Source organism: Apteryx mantelli, chromosome 2 (genome assembly GCF_036417845.1).
Source record: "Apteryx mantelli isolate bAptMan1 chromosome 2, bAptMan1.hap1, whole genome shotgun sequence".
Lineage (NCBI taxonomy): Eukaryota > Metazoa > Chordata > Aves > Apterygiformes > Apterygidae > Apteryx > Apteryx mantelli.
The window spans coordinates 117,911,806-117,931,250 of record NC_089979.1 but is presented as its reverse complement, the minus strand read 5'-3'; the positions used below and the strand labels follow the sequence as shown (position 1 = coordinate 117,931,250).

General features: G+C 36.5%; 1 protein-coding gene across 2 annotated transcripts in view; it reads left to right on the top strand.

Annotated features, from left to right (window-relative positions):
- PDCD6IP (programmed cell death 6 interacting protein) overlaps nt 1–19,445 on the top strand; it is a 33,696-nt gene that overhangs the window by 547 nt on the left and 13,704 nt on the right. The window contains exons 2-8 of one of the 2 annotated variants that reach the window (XM_013948177.2): nt 6,772–6,826; nt 8,539–8,608; nt 11,823–11,950; nt 12,510–12,663; nt 15,266–15,366; nt 17,299–17,415; nt 19,091–19,313. In XM_013948177.2, the coding sequence (XP_013803631.2) occupies nt 6,772–6,826; nt 8,539–8,608; nt 11,823–11,950; nt 12,510–12,663; nt 15,266–15,366; nt 17,299–17,415; nt 19,091–19,313 (848 nt within the window). Of the gene's footprint in view, nt 1–6,771; nt 6,827–8,538; nt 8,609–11,822; nt 11,951–12,509; nt 12,664–15,265; nt 15,367–17,283; nt 17,416–19,090; nt 19,314–19,445 lie in introns of both variants that reach the window. The other variant, XM_013948176.2, reaches the window with a different exon arrangement.

Here is a 19,445-nt window from a genome sequence, read left to right as displayed (position 1 = left end):
TGTGGGCGGGGCCGGCGGCGCTCCGCCGGGTAGGCGGAAGGTGGGCGCCGGGGGCGGCCCGGTGGGTTGCGGGGTCTCCGCCGCGCCGTGTTTGGGGCAGCGCGGCCATGCTGTGGGCCTCTGCCCCCGTACTGCACGGCTCGGCTGGGCTGCGTGGCGTCGTGCGGTGCCCTGGGATGACTGTGCTGGGCGAGCAGTATGACAGGTTGGCAAGGGCGAGCTTCCTCCTTGCCTGTTTGTAATGTGCCACTTGCTGTTGGGTCTGGGTAGTAATTGCTGATTGCCCTCAGAAAAGAGCAGATGTGTCATTTGCTTCGGCGTGACATCTTCCCGTGATCTGTCATTGTTGTCACGTTTCTCATCAGCTTCCCCCCTCCCCCCCCCCCGTCTTATTTTCCTTCTTCTAAGTTGTTTTCTGTGTTTGGTAGCTCACTGCCTTTTCCAAGCTACAGTCTTATTTCCAACTTAGCAGACTCTATTTGTTATCAGAAAGTTTATTGGTGCCATTGTTGTGCCAGGCTTCTTGCAGGTTAGATAAGCAAAAGATAAATTTACACCTTCTGCCTAGTATACTCTATAGAGACTGCTCTGTATAACCTTCTCCACCATCTACAGAAGCACTTACTCTTTTCCATCTCTCTGTAACATTTGCAAATTGCAGTATTGACTTATGGTAGTAATCCTGTCATTCTGTTTTTTAATGTTGGCAACATTTTAAGCCCATTTACTTCTAGCTCCTTACCTGCAGAAGCCATTTGGATTAATTAATTAAAATTAACTGAGTACTGCATACATACTTTTATTTGCCAATTTGGAATCAAAGATCTGTGATACCAGAATATGATTTTGTTAAAACTCTTGAGTTTTGACATAGCAGCACCAAGTTTTTTTATTTAAAAAAAGAAAAAGAGTGAAGACATTTGCTAGCACAGGGAAAAATGACATCTGTAGATGTGACAGATCTCTGAAATATTATCATGGACCACTATCAATACATTTGATGTTCACTGCTATATTCTGTGCTTTTAAAATTAGAAAAAAAAAAAAGAAATATAAAAGAAATAAGTGACAACATATAAAGAAAGCAAGTTACTGATTTTTTTTTTTTTTGAGCTTATCAACCCTTCACCGGGTGTTTGGACTCTAAACCTATGACTGTACTGATCACTGTGCTTTATAGTATCTCTAGTTTCCTGTTCTATTCTTGTTTATTCCTGTGTATGCTTTTGGAGGTATTACTGTGTATGCTTTTTGAAGGTCAGGGAAATAATGAGAATCTATGAAATGAAAGATTGGCTCTGCTAGCCAAGCTGAAAGGCACAGTATTCTCTTCTCTCAAACACTGGCATTTAACTTCCTTTTCTAATGGTGCTGACCGGGTTTGTGATGAGTTTCTATCTGAAATACCTGTTTGGCCCAGTCACATCATGTGACTTTATCTAACAGCTTTCCCCTGCCAAAAGGAGGAAGTCCTGCTTTTTTCGTCTGTTTCTTCAGTTCTGGCCTTTCTCTTATGCCAGTTCTGGAAGGCAGCTAACCCACCAAAAGATGTAAACGACTCCCTAATAGGCGAGCAACTTGAATGAGTTCACTGCAAGGTCAGATGAACATCAGAGCTGGCAGAAAAGAGGATAGAAGGAGCATGACTGAAAGCCAAAGCGGCTGAATGGGACCTCACTTCTGATGCTAGTAGATCATTAAATGATTTCAAGCCATAGTGTGCAACTTCACCTCAGGTTTTCTCTCTGAATAAAGAAGGGAAGGTGCTTGCAATTGAATGATCACCAGTTTTCCTTTGCAGTTATCTCCATATGCAGAGAACAGCTAAGGTGAACAGATCTGTTCTCACTGCTGTTGACCAGTGATCAGCAGAAGACTTCAGCTTGCCCAGGTGCTGTGATAGTAGTCGAGGTTGAATGTGACACCACACTGGTGCCACATAATGTGTGAACAAGAAATGATGTCCCTGCACCACAGAAGCAGCACCGTGGAGTTCTCTCAGAAAGCATCTGCATTTAAAATGATACCGTTTGAGAATGTCTCTCTGCTCCCTTTATAGTGGGAGTGAGATATAGTGAAGGTCTGAATTAACTGTAAATTCAGGATTAATTACTAAAATCTTTTTATGATGTTTATTTCATAGTACTTCACAGTCCTACAGGCAGAAATACAGAAAAGAATCAGGCTTAAAATGTACTTAAATGAGAGAGAACATAAAACTGTCAAATGTATGTTTTCTCTTTTCTGTAACAAAATTTATGAATGATGTCGCTGTCTGACCATTTGTATTCATTACAGATGTTGAAAAGTAAATTCTGTTCTTCTGTATAATATTCTGTTCTTCTGTAAAATATTCTGTAAGAATATTTTGTTTTATATATATATATGTGTATTTTTGTATATATATACACACATATATTCTGTTAATAGTCTGTAAAATACAGTTATTTTAGAAAGTCAGCCTATCTACACACTCAGAGGCTTGGATAGAAGTATCCAGCTAAGCTTATAATTGAAAGAACAAAAGCTTTTGACTTCCTTGCAATTCTTCTGAAAGTTCCTTTCTCCCTTCGATTTCAAGTACTTTTCTGTTGCTATTTAACAGTTGTGCTAAGTCTTGTGTTTAAGTACTACTTTAGCAAGATTTTAGTTAAAGTTGGAGTTTACATGCACCGTGTTTAAAACTTTGGTTAGTGAAGTAGGCAAGGTTGAAAGAGCTATTTATAATATGGATACCCTTTGCATACGTTTATTTCCATATGACTTTTTATACGCCACGCCAAGTACAGCACTGTAGACTGTTTAACTGTTGAGAAATTAGGGATTAATCTGCTGCTAATTAATTATGATTTCCCAGTATTTTGCAATCTTTAAGAGCCTCATTTTGCTGAGTAATTACTGTAGAATTTGATTGGTTTTATATAAGAAATGTACTCAGTTGCAGCCCCATTACCTAGGCAAACATGGAACAGTAAAGCCATGAAAATGTATGATACGCTAGCGTTTGACCAGTGAACACAGCTGCTTCTGCTGGAGAAGTATTTGTTGTTCCCCACTGAAAAGTGGAGCTGGGGCACCATGTAACTGGGAAAACTCTATCTGCTTTGAAACTTTGTTTTGTGAGAATTTTAGTGCTCTGAAGGTAGAGTGTAGGTGAGCTTGGTACAGATGTTTCCCCTTAAATTCTGTATTCTGTCATACCAAATTTGATGAAGTGCTGAGTTTTTCTGTAGTATAATTATAGCTTCAAGGATTTCCTTGCTTCCTCTTTTAATGTTAAAGATAACCAGGACTCAGTGCCCTTTTTCCTGAAGGGATAGGATGGTGGAATGAGTTTAAGCAGTTTAATTTTGCTAACACCTCTTGTAGCTCTTTTAAAAAGAAAGAAGGGGAGATGTGGATTTGTTTTGAATGGTCAAATTCTCTGTGGGCTTAAAGTTGCCGTTCTGGTTTCCAGCTGTGAGTTCAGTGCTACAGTGCTTATCTAAAAAGAGTGAAGACAGATCCTGGTATCTTTTATGTTCTTTTGAAGGAGATTTTTTCTTTTTGGTTCTTTGAGGGAGGAACAGGATTTGGGGTTCTTCATGCATAAAGCATATACTTGTATTTTAATTAAATTATAATGAAGACCTTAACTTCCAAGTCATTTGACTGCTGTATCTCATTTTTATTAAGCATTGTGTGTGTAATGTTGGCTTTATTGAAAGGAAGCTGTACTTCGAGAACTACATCTGCTTTGCTGTCATCTGTTCTCCCTTTCGTTGGTGTATCTGGAACTCATGCAGTTTATATGTTTATTTGCTTTTATTTAATTAATAATTTGGCACAGCATTTACTATTTCCCTGCTCTCTCATTTGTGTTGTGTGGCAATGTCTGTTCTTTTTCTCTTTACTCAATAGTTAGTTTTCTGTAAATTTTATTTTAAATAACACCCTTTTTATGTTTACCCTCATTCTTCAGTGTATGACTAACCTGTGCATCAGATATGCCTTTTTCCTTCAAAGTCTGTTTTCCATCTTTGTACAACTTTAGTTTTATTTTCTGTGCTGCTAGTTTTACACTGTTATGTGGCTAATATTTTCATTTACCATTTACATTAATGTTTAGCTACTGCTAAGCAATAACTAAATGATTTTACATTTTTGGGACCTGCAGAGGTTTAAGGAACTCTTAAAATCTTGAACAGAGTTTGAAGTTCATTAATAAAAAAGAAATGTCCTCACATACTTACAATAATGAAAAAGTAGCATAAATGCTTCTGATTTTTTTTTAAAGCCCCTGTGATAGAGCAGTGTGCATGTTTGGGAGGAACATGCACCTTTTTGATTTCTTTTTTTTTCAGTTTGTGGTTCTGTGGACAAAGAATAGCCTGTTTGCAAACAGCCAACACTTCTGGGCACCTGGCTTTAGAAGGCCATTTAATGAGATCTGCATCTTGCCTCTATCCTAATGGCAGACGAGGACTGGGTAGTCATGGAATGTGGGAAGACAACCTGGCTTTATTGGTGGCTTTTGGATGACAAATTAAATTGGGAGGGGAGGAGGCAGCGTGGAAAGTCTTGTTTTCTGTATTGTAGCACGTGAAAAAGATTGCGCTGAGATCAGCAAAAGACAATGAAGGAAGACTTTAAGTCCAGCTTTTGAAATGATCTTCAGCATTATTAGTTAGTGAACTAATTCTTGTACTGCCTGCACTAATCTGCATCAGTGAAAACAGTCAGGAAATGGAAAAAAGAGTGTGGTGGTGTGATAAATTAGATCAAACTTACTGTTGAGAGCATCAACATACAAAGCTGAATTTGCTTAACTACAAAAAGGATACTGTTCTGTACTACTTGTTTATAGATCAGGCTTGGATGTAAGGTCATTTGAAAAGATGCAATAGAGAAAAATATAACTTTTTTTTTTAAAGTGCCATGTACTTTCAAAATATGACTAGCTATTGAAAGAAAATTGGTGAAAATGAAAGAATCTTCTACCAAAAGTACACATACTTTTTTTTAACTAGTACCTTTAATGTGCTCACTTCATAAATTTTGAAAGAAATGAGTGACTCGTGTTATCGCATAGTTTAAAGTTTAACTCTGAGACATGCCAATATTTTGTTTTGAAAAACAGCTTTGATTTACAGAAAAAGTCTCTTGGTGTAGGTATATTTGAAATCTGAATTTGTAATGACCACTTTTGTTGCAGCAATCTTAATGCTGAAGTATGACAAGCTAGAGTACAGATTCATAGTTTCACATAGACAATGAAAACAAGTTATATTAGTAACTTAAAAACCCACATTAAATACCTCTTTTTTTTCTTCCAACTATGCCTTTCACATACTTGGTAGTTTGTTAAAAGTAAAAGTTAATCTTGGTAAACTACTGTCACAGTAAACCTCTGCAGACTGTCTTTTTTTCTTAGGAACAATTTCTTTTAACTTAAATGTTAGTAGAAGACCTTCCACAGGGTTCCTATTTCAGATTATTGTAGCTTTTGATAGTATGTTGTATCTTGAAAATTGCAGTAGGACAGTTTAAGTAGGACAAGTTCAAGTATATATATCAACAGGCAGAATTCAGTGAACAGTATGCTAATGGTTATTTTAATGTTGCACATCTGACCTTTTCAAATGCTTTCTGAATTTTTAAACATTACCATTTATAGTCAGAGGAGTACAGGCTTTGTACATCTGCTTCATTTCCAGATCAATAGTGATTATTATTTAACAACACAATTTAAGGAAACAGGAACAATGTATACTAAGTTTAGCGCACAGATTGTGAAACTTACTGCCAACAACCTGTGTTGGAGGTTGGGAATATAAATTGTTAAAAAGAAATTTGACCGTTGCAACGTTGGGTGTATGCCCATGTGACAGGTGCTGCAGGAATGGTATAGGAAACAGGGCTTCACATGTTACCTTTTTCCAGCAGTTGGCAGTTTAAAGGTTTTCTATTCTGCATCCAGCCTATCATGTTTAATGAGTAGTGCAGATGTGGTGTATAACTTAGGAAAACCTTGTTGTCTGGCTAAATTGTGTGATAGCTAAAATGCTATGCTTGCTGTCTTTCTGATGTTCTTTCCTAAACATTTTCCACTGTGAGTAGACAAATATTGGTGTAGAGAAGCTTTTGGTTCTAATTGACTGTGGCTGCTGTAATGTACTCTAATGAAAACTAAGCTTACAAGTAGAGTTTTATTAGGGTGAGGCTCTTCAGCTGATATTGTGCAAGGCAAATGGCATCTATTTCAAAGAGACTGCAGTTGAAACAGATGACTTGGAAATTGTAGGGGAGTGGGATATAATAATTAGATCAAGAGTGTGTAGTATAGCTTGTTAATACGAGTTAAATGCTGTATATAATTTCTTTTTGCAACATGATTTAATATCTAATGTATGCTTTGTCTCCCTGCACACATTTGTATGTACAGAGGCTCCTTTGCATGATATTCTTTTCTAATCCACCCTCCCTCTGAAAGTGGAATGGGTCAGCTTAGTCTGTGATACTCTTCTGCTTCTGACTGAGGCAGGGATTCAGTGTTTCACCTTTACAGACTATCTCCCCTTGAACCTGCAGAATTTCCGTGCGTGTCCTGCAGCTCCCCAGGGGATCTTCCTTAGCTGTGAATGAGCCCTGTAACTTGTGTGGGACATTTCTGTGCCCTCTTCCTTCCCTGCCAATAGAAGAAACAAAGCCCACAATTTGTTTTTTCTCATAGTATGCTCTTTTTTTTTTAATTTTTTAAAAATTTTTATTTATTTTTTTTCTTTTTTTTAGGTACTATGATCAGCTGTGTTCTATTGAACCAAAGTTTCCATTCTCTGAAAATCAGGTAAGAAGATATATCAAGCTGTTAAAATATATTTTATTAAACTGTAGTAATCATAGTCATGGCACCTAGGATGTATGACAAGTCTTTATCTAATCCACTAAACAGACCTTCTCTTGGGCAAGACATTTAATCTCTTTGAGCCTTATTTTCCTAATCGCTGGTTATTTTCAATCTATAGCCACAAATAATCTGCACTGAGACTTCACCTCTAGTGGCTGTAACTGCCTTCATTTTACAGATGCCAGAACATGGGCTCAGAAAAGTTTAGACTTTGGTTGGCAATCACTGCTGTCCATTTCAGAAGGAGCTGCACTTTGTTGAAAGATTCTCTTTAACCCTTCTTTTTCCAAGGAGAAGTCTGTTTTACACTGTATTATAGAGGCTTTTTTAAACATAATTTGTATGGGGAAAAAAGTTAGTTAGTAGTGGATGGAATGTGATCTTCTGTTTTTGAGGCAGAACAGATGTTTCATTCATAGTAGCTAACAGATTATACCCCCTGAAGAGTTTACCGTGTTATTTCTGTCTCTGTACCTACAAATTACCTAAAATTTTTTGTAGGCATTATATTCATTAAGTATTTTTCTACCATCTTTCTTTAACCTTTTTCCTTGGGTGGAAACTAGGATAGATCTTTAGGTCTCTATATTTAGGAGGAAAAAGACATGTTTTCTTTGGAGGTGTTTACAAATAGGACAGAATTTCCATTTCTCTCTTAACCAAAACATATTTGAATGGTGATGTTATGATTAAAAACAATGTGTTTCTCTCAGGGACTTGTAGGTAGCGGGTAAGGGAGTGGTTTTGTTGCAGCTCACGCTCATTTGAGCTTTGTACGTAGCTGCATTAGCTTATAGCCAAGAACTCACTTGGATTTTCAGTGTGTACATGTTTTGATGTGGTTATCTGCAAACCTTGAGACATGGAGAACTGGCAAACTTTAGGAGCAAGGTCTGAAAATCATCCTCCCTTGAGTGGAACAATTTATAATAGTCAATGGAATGAAAAAGCTGGTGACCAGAACTTCTTGAACGAGGTTGGCTGCTAAAGGAAAATATGTTAGCAAACAGTGCTGTGGGCCTGTCTCTTTCTTAAGTTATTCTCCTCTGCCATTTTTAAAATGAGGGATCTTTTTCTCTTTTTCTGGGCTGATAGCAGTTGCCTGCAATCAGTTTGATCACCTGAATAAAGAATCAAGTTGTGGAACTTCAAAGCAGATTCTGTGAAATATTTGTATTGTCTCTGAAATAAATGCTGAGAAGTGTAGCCTAAAACACACCTGTTTTACCTGCTTTCTCTTTCCTGAGTATGTTTCCTGACAGTGCTCCTATTGAATCACTTTTAATATGCATGTCATAAAAAATGTATTACAAAGCAGTTCCAAATAAGTTGGTAATTTGGAACAGTGGAAACTGTGGTTGGGTGGCTTAGTTCAACTGTGAACATACCTGACTGTCAGACCCCTTGGGGAAGGGGTGTCTGCATCTTGCTTCTTGAAAGGTCTTGAGCAAACTAACAGGAAGGAAAAAACATAGAAGAAAATTTTTAAGCAACCTTTCAGTGATTTCTTGAAATTCCTGGAATGTTTATATTATTACAGATGAATTAAATGTTTTTCTTAATTAGAATAACAAAGGATAAATATGTGAATTTGGGATATTTTCTGAATGTTTTGTATTTAATAAATAAATATCTTTTTTCATAACTTTCAGATCTGTGTAACATTTACATGGAAAGATGCCTTTGATAAAGGATCACTTTTTGGAGGATCTGTCAAACTGGGTATGTAATTATAGTGAAAGTGCAAGTAATAAAGATACTAAATTTTGAGAATATTTTTATATAGCTGATGGGAATGGTAAATAGTCTTTCTAGTGTTTTCAGTATAGGTTTAGAATGAGTTCAGCTATATTAGTAACAGATTAATCACTTCAACATTGGTAATGAATGAATGGGTACCATGCTAAGAATTTCTATAAAATTTAAATAGCTATTTAACATCAGTTTTTCGAAGGCACAAATAGATATGCGGTCTGATAATAGTTGTGCTAATGGAGACTACTGCTCCTCAAACTTGTTTTGAAAATTATTCGAGTATTAAGTTCCAATAGTAGGTTTTTGTTAACCCAGCTCTTTTTACTTGAATAAGATCCTCTTAGAATGTGCTTGTATAAGTGTGAGCGAGTTCCTTAAGAAGGACAGTGATGGTTAGCTGGCTTGAGTAACCTAGTCTGACATCATGTTTTGTTTCAGAAGAGAATAGACAGATTTGCCAATGCCCTAAAATGATTCTCCTGTCATCTTTTTTTTTTTAAATATTTTCATAAGCATTTGAATACTATCAAGAAAAAAACAATTTATACTGGTTTGCTGCAAGCAAAAGGAGTTTGATTCTATGCTATATTTTAGTACCATAGACACAATCCTGCACTGCAAATTCAGGATCATTAAATGGGTTTGGAAAACTTGCCTGCAGAGAAAATAAGACAAAATCCTTTTAAATTAAGTGAGGAGCTGATTGGTGGTGTATCATCATTCACAGTGTTTCTGTTTATACCTACGTGTTCATCATGGCTAGCATTGTAAGACAGCCATTGCAATTTTGAAGTGTCAGACAAAGCCTGAAAATCTATTAGAATGTTTTTTCTTTTTTACAGTTTTTGTTCTTAGTTTTTGATGGTGTCCCACATACAGTTCTCAGTTAGCAACTACTGAAAGTCATTGTAACTTTACGTGTTCTAAGTATGCCTGCTACAACTGCACTGTGCAAACTGTGTGCATAACAATACACCACATTCCTATGTGTAAGCAGACGCTGCATACACTTTTTTGCTTTATTTTCTAACTGTTCTAGAAAATTCTTTGTGATAATCAGACACCTTCCTGAAGATGCTGCTTTTTTTTTCTTAGAATTTTTTTGGTTCTGACTCTTCTTATGCTAACATTTCATGTTAAATGAACTTGTTTCATAATAAGGTTCAGAATATTTGATTATGACTTGAACATAGTCTGTAAATCACCACAGACACTTAATTATATGAGAAGAACCATCAGTAATCATAATGTTGGTAATTACCCTGAGAATTTGAATACATGTGATGTTATAGCAGCTTGAGAATGTTTGCCTGTCTGCAGGTTAATTATATAGTAGTCTGTGAGGCAGATGGCCAGAGATTTATGCAACAGTCCATGTGAAAAATCAAAGAAATTTGTAACTGAGGTGTGACTAATGCTTAGTTAATAAGCAGTGGAATAAAATTTATTTTGAAACTTTAGAATCAGTGGAAAGAAATAATAGGAGTCTTTCCGTATATATTTTTAGAGTGTTGTATTGCAGATTATTCAGATGCTGCTCTACAGATTAAATATAGCATACGTGTATCTTTTTATCTCAGATCAGAATTACCAGTGAGGTTTTTCAGTGAAAAGGAAGGCTTTCAGTTATTGAGGGGATCAAATTTCTGTTGACTTGTGAATGTGAGGTGATCCTTTCTCCAGATGGAAATTCAACACCAAGTTCCTTTGACTTCCATAGGGGCAAAATCCAGGGATCTGACTTGGGAGTTCTGGGTCCTGCTGCGGTGACAAACTGTTTTCTTCCCATCTTCCCTTCCCATCTTCCTCTGAATCCCAGAGGCTATTGATTGTATTACAGGGGTAGCCAACAGACACTGGCTGCTTAAAAGTGCCAGGTTCACAGCCTTACATGTAATCTGAAATATGTTGGTTTAAGTCAGTAGGTAGAGCTATAAACAGAAGAGACTGAGGAAGAGTTACGCTGCTATTCAGCTGTTCTTGCTGTAGATCTTGCTGGGATCTAGCCCAGAGTATAAAGTAATTCTGAGTATAAGGCAGTTTTATACTTCAGAAACTTTGAAGCCTTTTTTTTTTTTTAATAAAAGTTCTGAAAAATAAACTTCAGAGATTATCTAAATGAATAATTATACAGTGACTGTGTAAATTGGACCAGTTTCACTCAAGGAATGGAATTGGGGGGAAATTGCCTGTCTGATTTGTGGCTACTTGTCTGCAAATTTAATGCAGATCGGAGATTGTCAACATAGAGATTTCAGATATGTGTGTCAGATAAGTATGTAGCTAAATAAAGACGATGGGTGTTAGAGTACAACAAATGTGTCCCTTCAGTATCTTCATGTTTTGAGGATATGAGTTACACCTATTGTAGCTGGGTTTGTGAAGTTGAAAATTCAATAGTTTAGTTTTCTGTACCTGCAGTGTTTACATTTTTCAACACTTGCATATGGCCAATAACTTTCCTAAGGAAATTAATAGATTCAAAATGGTTGATGCTCAGATATTACTGTTTCTAGAAGTGTTAGCTCCATCCTCTGGGGCTATGAAGTACAACTGGAAATGAGTCTGGACAGGCCACACAGTTCTCTAATGAGCATGTTTTATTTAAGTAAATCTTTAAATATTACAGTACATTTATAACCAGGGTATAACCAAGATGATTGTCAGTATTTGCAGTCTGATACGGTAGCTTTGAGATGTGAAAACTTCCCTGCATCTCAATAGATGGTAAGATAGAGGATTCAAAAAACCTTTGTCCTCAGTGAGAGAGGGGTACTTACTCTCATCTAAGATATAATGAGAGCATGTAAGTGGGTGGTTATTGCAGAGTGATTAACGCATGTAAGTTCATGCTTCAGATTATCCATGAGTTGTGTGTTTTCCTGTTTTCAGGAGCCAAAAACTGCACTGTAGTTGGAAAGGCTTTCGGGTTATTTCTGCTACTGCTTTTATACTTTCAGCAGTCTGTGTAATTCCTCATTTTGAAACATTTTGTGAAAGAACTGTATTAGACTATGTTCAGCCCCCAGGATTAAGAAAATTTTGACTTTAAAAGTATGGTTCTTTCATTTTTTGGCTTGAAACTGTTGATGTCTTTAAATACAGATATTAGTGATGGCACATCTGTAGGAGGCTAGAGTACTCAAGGTTATTTTCTTAAAACTGTCTCTCTTGATTGCAGCTTTGGCAAGTTTGGGGTATGAGAAGACCTGCGTTTTGTTCAACTGTGGAGCATTAGCAAGCCAGATTGCAGCAGAACAGAATCTAGATAATGATGAAGGGCTGAAAGCTGCAGCTAAACACTATCAGGTACAGAGGCTCCCTGCTTGTGCTCTGGAAATTCAGAATTATTAGTCTTAGAACATCAAATAAGTATCTCTGTTTTACAGCATATATATATATATTTTCTCTTCATTATCAAGGTGGGTTGGCTTACTATCTGGTCTTTACTCATATTTATGTACTGGTTTGAAGGATTTAATTCCATGACGTTTGTTTTTTTCTCCTAAGCCTGTGGTAACTAACCACCTTCATCTTAAGATTTAATAGATTTTAGCTAATTTTGATCTTGTCATGTTATGCAGTAATAATCTCTTTTATTCTTCTTGGTAGAATGCGTTAAATCTTCCTCGTTCCTTTTATGCCTTTACGTATAGCTGATATACCTTTAGTTATAGTCAGTCTTGTTTAAAAAATGTTTTCAGTATAGATAGTTTCAAGAACAAGAAGTCACAAGGAATTGTTTTTGATGGTTAAAGAATAGAGGGGACATCATACACCAAGAGAGCCCTTTTTTGAAATCATATTGTAGTTTTAAGAGGAAAAACCTGCTTAGGAACATGAAGGATAATATTTTTCTTTTATTTAGTTTGCGAGTGGCGCTTTCCAACACATTAAAGACACTGTCTTGTCAGCATTGAATCGAGAACCTACAGTGGACATCTCTCCAGACACAGTTGGAACTCTCAGCCTTATTATGTTGGCTCAAGCCCAAGAAGTATTTTTCTTGAAAGCTACAAGAGGTAAATCTCAGTTTTCAGCTCTTGTGTTTTATGTGCTCATTACAACTTCCACAAAAGGTTACAAGCATTTTAAACCAAGAGTTTTCAAAGGGCCTTTCAAAAGTTCATTTTTGCCTTTACTGATTTTTCTTAAGTGCAGGTCACTAAAAACAAACTGCAGCATTTGTCTAATGTTCATTTGACACTACATTTGTCCCATTTGCCTTTTCTTTCTCTTTGTGTCCAAGAACATTAGTCTTTATCTTTACAAAGGGTTTTATTAAATTTTTATTTCTTCTCCATGAGACCAAAAGACATGTTCTCTCAACAGAGTGGAAACTACTAGAAATGGTGCATAGGGATTTTACCATTACTCCCCTCCTTCTCTATCTGATAAATCATTTTTGTGAGAATTTAGAAAGATGTGATTGCACTGGGAAAAAAGGAAGTTTCCTAAGAGTTTAAAGGAAATGCCTTCTGTTCCATTGCTCTTATTCTTACGGAGAGGGGACCTCTTTGACCCACTCTGACTTTGAGAACACCCAGTTTATCACAAAAAGTCAAATTCTGCAGGCAAAACAAAGGATTATGTCCCTAGCTGCTAAAAGCTGATTGTGAAATACTGATTTAGAGGCTGCATATTTTCATACAGCTATTAAAGAACATACTCTTCAAAGAAGAATATTCCTGTGGAAGGATACAGTTTTCAATGCGGGATCTTCACTCTCTTCTTTCTGCTCTTCTGCCTGTATTTACCAGAAGTTACTCATCTAAAACTTCAGCTGTCCCAAAGCAGAACTAAGGATATATGGCTTATATGTGTCTCCTTCCCCCTGCGCCACTTTCCCCTGAAACTAAACTTTGGAATATAAAGGAGGAAGATAGTGGTTATCTTAACTAGGATGATTTTTCCATTCACTAGGAAGATCCCTGAAAATCGTTTTAGTTCTACTGCATTTAGGAGAATCTTGACAGGAAACTACTGTTGTAGACTGGGATGGTCTATTTATTTAGCAGCCTTACCAGCTGATCATGGTATTTCTGATGGAACTGAGTTTATTTACAACTAATTGAAAGAAAGCACAGGTGTTTGGCAAAAAACAAATTGGTTGGTCAAATCTCATTCCATTGCAGGACTACAGATCAGCTCTTCTTCCATTTCTGAGCCTTTCTTAATGTTTTCTTTAAATGTGTCTTTAAGGCTGCAAGTGTTTACTGTTCCATCTCTAGGATTGCATTGTAGCTATAATATTTTAAAAAGATGTGAGTAAAAATTAAAGCCTGTAACAGTGAAAGATCTACCCCTAACTGTCCATATAGACTAATGAGTCTCAGACATTTCCTTTGTTTGCTGATGGAAATGTGGTTAATGTGGCAGTATTTTTTTTTCTTAGAGCCCAGGCTCTATGAAGGAATATTCAACTACCACACACTACATGGGGCTAGAAAGATTTTACTTCTGTTTTGGTTTTATTAAATATTTAGTGCACTGGAAAGAAATGTACTTTTAAATAAAGTAAGTTGATAGATCACATATTAGCTCCTGTTCTGCTGGGTCTGGCATATCTTAAATGCATTTACATTGCAGAACTTTAATATAAAACATCATAGCTCTTGCCTGAAGTGTTGTAGATGTGTGCATGAGCTATAATGAGCAGCCCATTTGGGCATTCTTTTGATTTTATTCTAGTGGTTAAGTATCCTCTGCAGACCTTTCCCCTTCCCCCTGCCCCTGACCCCCAACATTAATGCTTATCAATCTGGCAGTACGTGAAAATTACCTGGATTGAAGGATACTTGTCTGTAAAGGCAGTTATTTAGGGTGGCTGGTTGCCATTCACGCTGCCTGCCTTCTCTTTGAAGGCTGAATTACTAGTGCAGGCCAGAGGTGATTATAAAAGAAGATAAAGATAGATGCAGTGTGTTCCTATTTTAACAGCTTTGGCTTCAGGAATAGGGTCAGGAGATGAGGCAAAGAATACGGCTGCTGCCAGACACATGCAGCTCTGATGAAGATGTGGAGAGCACTTGGATGAACTGTGATTACAGATACCTGGGATGGTGTTTCTGTACTCATTGTAAGCTCACCGAGGTGTGGGCTACCATGGAAAGGAACAGTCCTTTTTCTCCCCCTCCACCATTGCAAATTTTTGAGAGTCCTGATATTGAGCTGGATTAGGGAATGGATCCTGCTGAAAATTAACTTTTTTTTTTCTTTGTTGGCTAAATTTAGCTGAATTCTTTGATTATGGCTGTACAAATGCCTGTGCCAGCCCAAGGGAGGGGCTGGGAACACGCTGCCAAGGGGAGAGTGGGGCTGCTGCTTTTATTGGCAGCCTGCTCTTGGTATGAGGGGAAGCTTCACCTTTAATCCTGCATAAAAGCAAGCAGCTGCCAAAAGATTTCTCTTACAACTGACTGAACCTGCAGCTTCATGATTAAAGTGGAAAGTCTGGAAACTGCAGCTGGATGTTGAGAGGGAAAAATGGGATCCCACCCTTGAGCTATAATGCAAAACTCTACACTTAGAATGCTGTTGTTGCTGCTTTAGGTTGAAATAATTTACATGTTGATTTGTAAAAATTGATGCTAATCATAGTTGTTCTTTTTCTCCCTCCCCCAGATAAAATGAAAGATGGTATCATAGCTAAACTAGCTAATCAAGCTGCAGATTATTATGGTGACGCTTACAAACAATGTCAATATAAAGATACTTTGCCCAAGGTTAGTAACCCTTATGGAAATAGTCTGAGACCTGCTATTACTATGAATAGCTGACATTTACAATGTACTTGATGAATGTGCTTAAGATGGTATCTTCAAGAAAAGTCGAGTGTTATTGTTACATCCAGGAGAAATGAACCAGTAATTTGAAAAGCATTGAAGAACCTAAGAAAGAAATTTTTTTTTAAAGCTTTTTTTTCCTTTTAGTAGCTAAAATCTTATTAAATGAAATGTGTGTACTTGCAGCACATTTCATTTAAAGTTAACTTGAAATGTTTATGATAGTATTTAGGGATGCCTTCTTATTTAATGCCTTACTAAATATTTCTAACACTTTCTAATGGGGTTTAATTGGCTTCTAGTATCAAAGTTTTTATGTGAAATTTGCTATCTTGGTGACAGCATGAATGTAGTGGTATTGATCACCAGCCTGTTGATGAAAAACATTACTGGAAGTTAGTGTGTCCTTTCTCCTTCTGCCTGTTTTCTCTTTTTCTTCCGCCCTGAAACAAACTTGATATTTTTAAAGTATCTCAGTTCAGGCTTGACTGTCATTTGGGTATTGTTGATTTTGGAAGCTGCAGCAAGACTTTTACGCTCTTTCAATATATAGAATATAAGGCTTATTTTAAAATTGAGCCTATGGGGAAGGCTGTATTAATTATGTTCAAGTAAAAATAGCATGCATTTTTTGTTTTAAGTAATAAATCAAATGTCTTTGTAATACCTGTAGCCCAATCACAGATATATATATATATATATATATATATTTGAAAAACATCTTTTGCAAAGTTAATTTGATATATTATTTTGGTGTGCCTTTGATAGATTCTTTGTTGTGTGTGTTTCCTTTCATACGTTCTGTGGCATTTTACAGATTGGGCTGATTTCATGCTTAGGTATTACGATAGTAATTGTTTTCTGAGAGGTGATGAAGTATAATAAAGCCATTGCTTTGTTTTTGTTGTGGATTGTTTTAAGCCATAGATCTGTTCCCTGTTCCAGTTACACAGTAATCTGACAGTTGATTATTTGAAAGAAAACAGTAAGTTTGCTGGCTCCTTGAGTTAACACCAGCTCTGAGAACCATTACATGTTTAGGAGTGCGAAATAGAAGTTTACTTCATGTGGCAGACTCCAGTTGTAAGGACTCCCAGGCGGCTCTTTCAAACTGGTCCTCTTTTTTTTTATATCTGTGGGCAGCAAGGTTGCACAAATGTGAAGAAGCAGGTGTTCATATATTCAGGTCTTTAAAACATCACTCTGCTTTTCCAGTGCTTTTCCTTGATTTAAGACATAAAACACTAAGGCCAAATCCTTGATCAAAGACCATGCCTATGCTGTGGGCTGCAGTATAAGGTTTTCTTCATGTCTTGATTGGTACTTCTGTGAAGATAAGTGCATTTATATATAAAATCTAAAAAAGTATCTTTTTAATTAGTTTCCTTCTCAATATTGATTGGTCCGCTTTATTTGCTCCTTTTTTTCATAATTTTAGAGTTACTTTCTTGATAGGTCTGCTGATGTCTTCTTTTTTTCCCCCCCCCTCTTTTCCTTCCCCTTCCTTTTAAGAACACTTTGTCGTGGGGACATTTGGGTGTGTTCTTGCAGCTGTCCTTTCTAATATATGCATGCATTTCTAATCTTTGTGAAGTAAATGTTGTGACTTCATGGCTTGAGTGTAAATTGTAGTTCATCTAAGATAATGGCCATTGTAAGAATTTTGCAGCAACAGATTTAAAAAAAATCACTGGATTCAATCCATGCGAAGTCACATGGTCTCTGACATTTACATCTAATGTTTTAACCTATCTAAACCATTAATTGGGTGATTCTAATTTCCTTTTCTTCTTCCTTTTTCTTCCTGCATCCCATGTTGTCTGTGGTGGTTTATGTGGTTGGACTTTCCCTGGTCAGTATTTTTATTTCCAGGAGGTGTTTCCTGTTCTGGCTGCAAAGCACTGCATTATGCAGGCCAATGCAGAATACCATCAATCTATCCTGGCAAAACAGCAGAAGAAATTTGGTGAAGAAATTGGGAGGTTACAGGTGGGTAACTTGTATACTTCTCCCTTCCCCCCCCCCCCCCAAAATATGAAAAAACTTAAAATCCTGTTTTAAAAAATTAACTCAGAGTTGTTATATTCAAATAACTAAGAGTGAAACATATTTAAAAAGCTCAGAGCATGTTTATTACATGAATCTAATTATTTGCAGCTGCAAGGATAAGTATCTTTGTAACTCTTATAACAATGTATTTTAATCATTTTGGGCAGTTTGATGCTACTTGACATGTTATTCTATATCTTTACATTTTCATATGCTTCCCATCTTGGTTATCTAATTTAACAGATTTGTTAATAAATTTTCATAAGTAATTTTATTACAAAAAAAACATAAAAATTCTGTCTGGTCTATACCTAACTCTTTTCCTGCAATCCCTGATGTAAACCTGAATGATTCAAAAAACACACAAACAGTTGGATTTTTGGTATTTACATCTTTTGCTGCTACATTTTGTTTCCAGAGAACTCGGGTATGGGTGTTGTAACAGCTAAGGCCTTTTCATATTTTAAGTATACTAGGGAAGAAAATTTGGCTAAAAGGAACTGCTTTTCTCAAGTCTCCTTGTCCTTGAAAAAATAAAATGTGAAGTGCCACTTTAGTGATGCTGTATTTATTGACATGCAAGGGAGTTTTGAGATATAAGAGTCTGTCGTGTTGGTGTTTTGAAAGTTACTGTTATGCATTAATTGACTCGGTGCTAGGTAGATCTTGAAACTTTTCTTTGCATGCTTGTCTAACAATGAGGTGCCTATATTAAATTCTCATAGCAGTGTCAATAATATTTGCTTGTTAATGGATGAAGGCTTGCCTGTTGCTTACTGTGGAGTTTCAAATCTATCTGGTAGAGCTCTCTCTAGGATTCCACTGTAATAAAATATGAATGTGTGTTGTTTTTTGTTTTTTTAATGCCCTCCTTTGACAGATCTGTCTACATCAGATTTACTGACTATCCTTGTTAATTTGTGTAGTAAATGGAAAGTTTGTGTCCATGATTTTTCTTAATGTTCTATTACAGGAAGTATCCCTTCATGGCGAGTAGCTCAGATTTTCTTTTTAGTGAAGCCTGAGGGGAAATAACGCTGTGATTTCTTATTTCAAAACTGCTTCATGAAGACCATGTAGTTGGAATTTAAAATCCTGTCTCTTTAATACATATAGTCAGAAGAAATTTAAATCCTGTCCCCTGTAGTTATTAAAATACTGCTTCTATAATTAACCTTAGAGATCTAGTAGCCTGAATTTTTTTTTTTTTTTTGAGGAAAGTCAGTTACTATAAAGTAATACTCTCTTTTTACTTCCCCTTCTTAAAAACAAGAACGAAGGTGGATTTAACTGGAAAAGAAAACCAATGCATTGTTGTAAACGCCTCCAAATTAAAGTATACACACACAGGCCTTGTTTTTTTTCTTGTCACTTTCTAGTTCTGGCAAATGCTAGTTAGACTGTGGTATTGGAAAACGCTGTTGCATGACTTCTGGCACAATAGAAAGTGACAGAGTATCAATCGTGTGGCAGTACTATCAAGTGGATAGTATCAATCGTGTTTTGGCAGTAAAGTTCCTTGACTGACTGGGAAGCTCATCTATTTTTCTAAATGTATATAAAAGGAAGGAAAAAAAGGTAATATTTGAATTTTAACTGTATTTTTATTTTTCAGCATGCAGCAGACTTGGTAAAAACAGTGGCATCTCGTTATGATGAATATATAAATGTTAAGGATCTGGTTGATAAAATCAGTCGGGCACTTACAGCTGCGAAAAAAGATAATGACTTCATTTACCATGATCGTGTTCCTGACCTGAAAGATTTAGAGCCCATAGGAAAAGCCAGCCTTGTGAAGTCCGCTCCAGTGGTTGTTCCCCTCAGTCAGAAATTCACTGGTAAGCAAAGTGGGTGGAGCACACATGGCCACCAAAGTTCATTTGTAACATGAAAATGTTGATGTTGACTTTTGAATAGTAGTAAGCTTACGGTAGGGTGTTCGATGAAAATACCATTTGTCTTTCTATTTT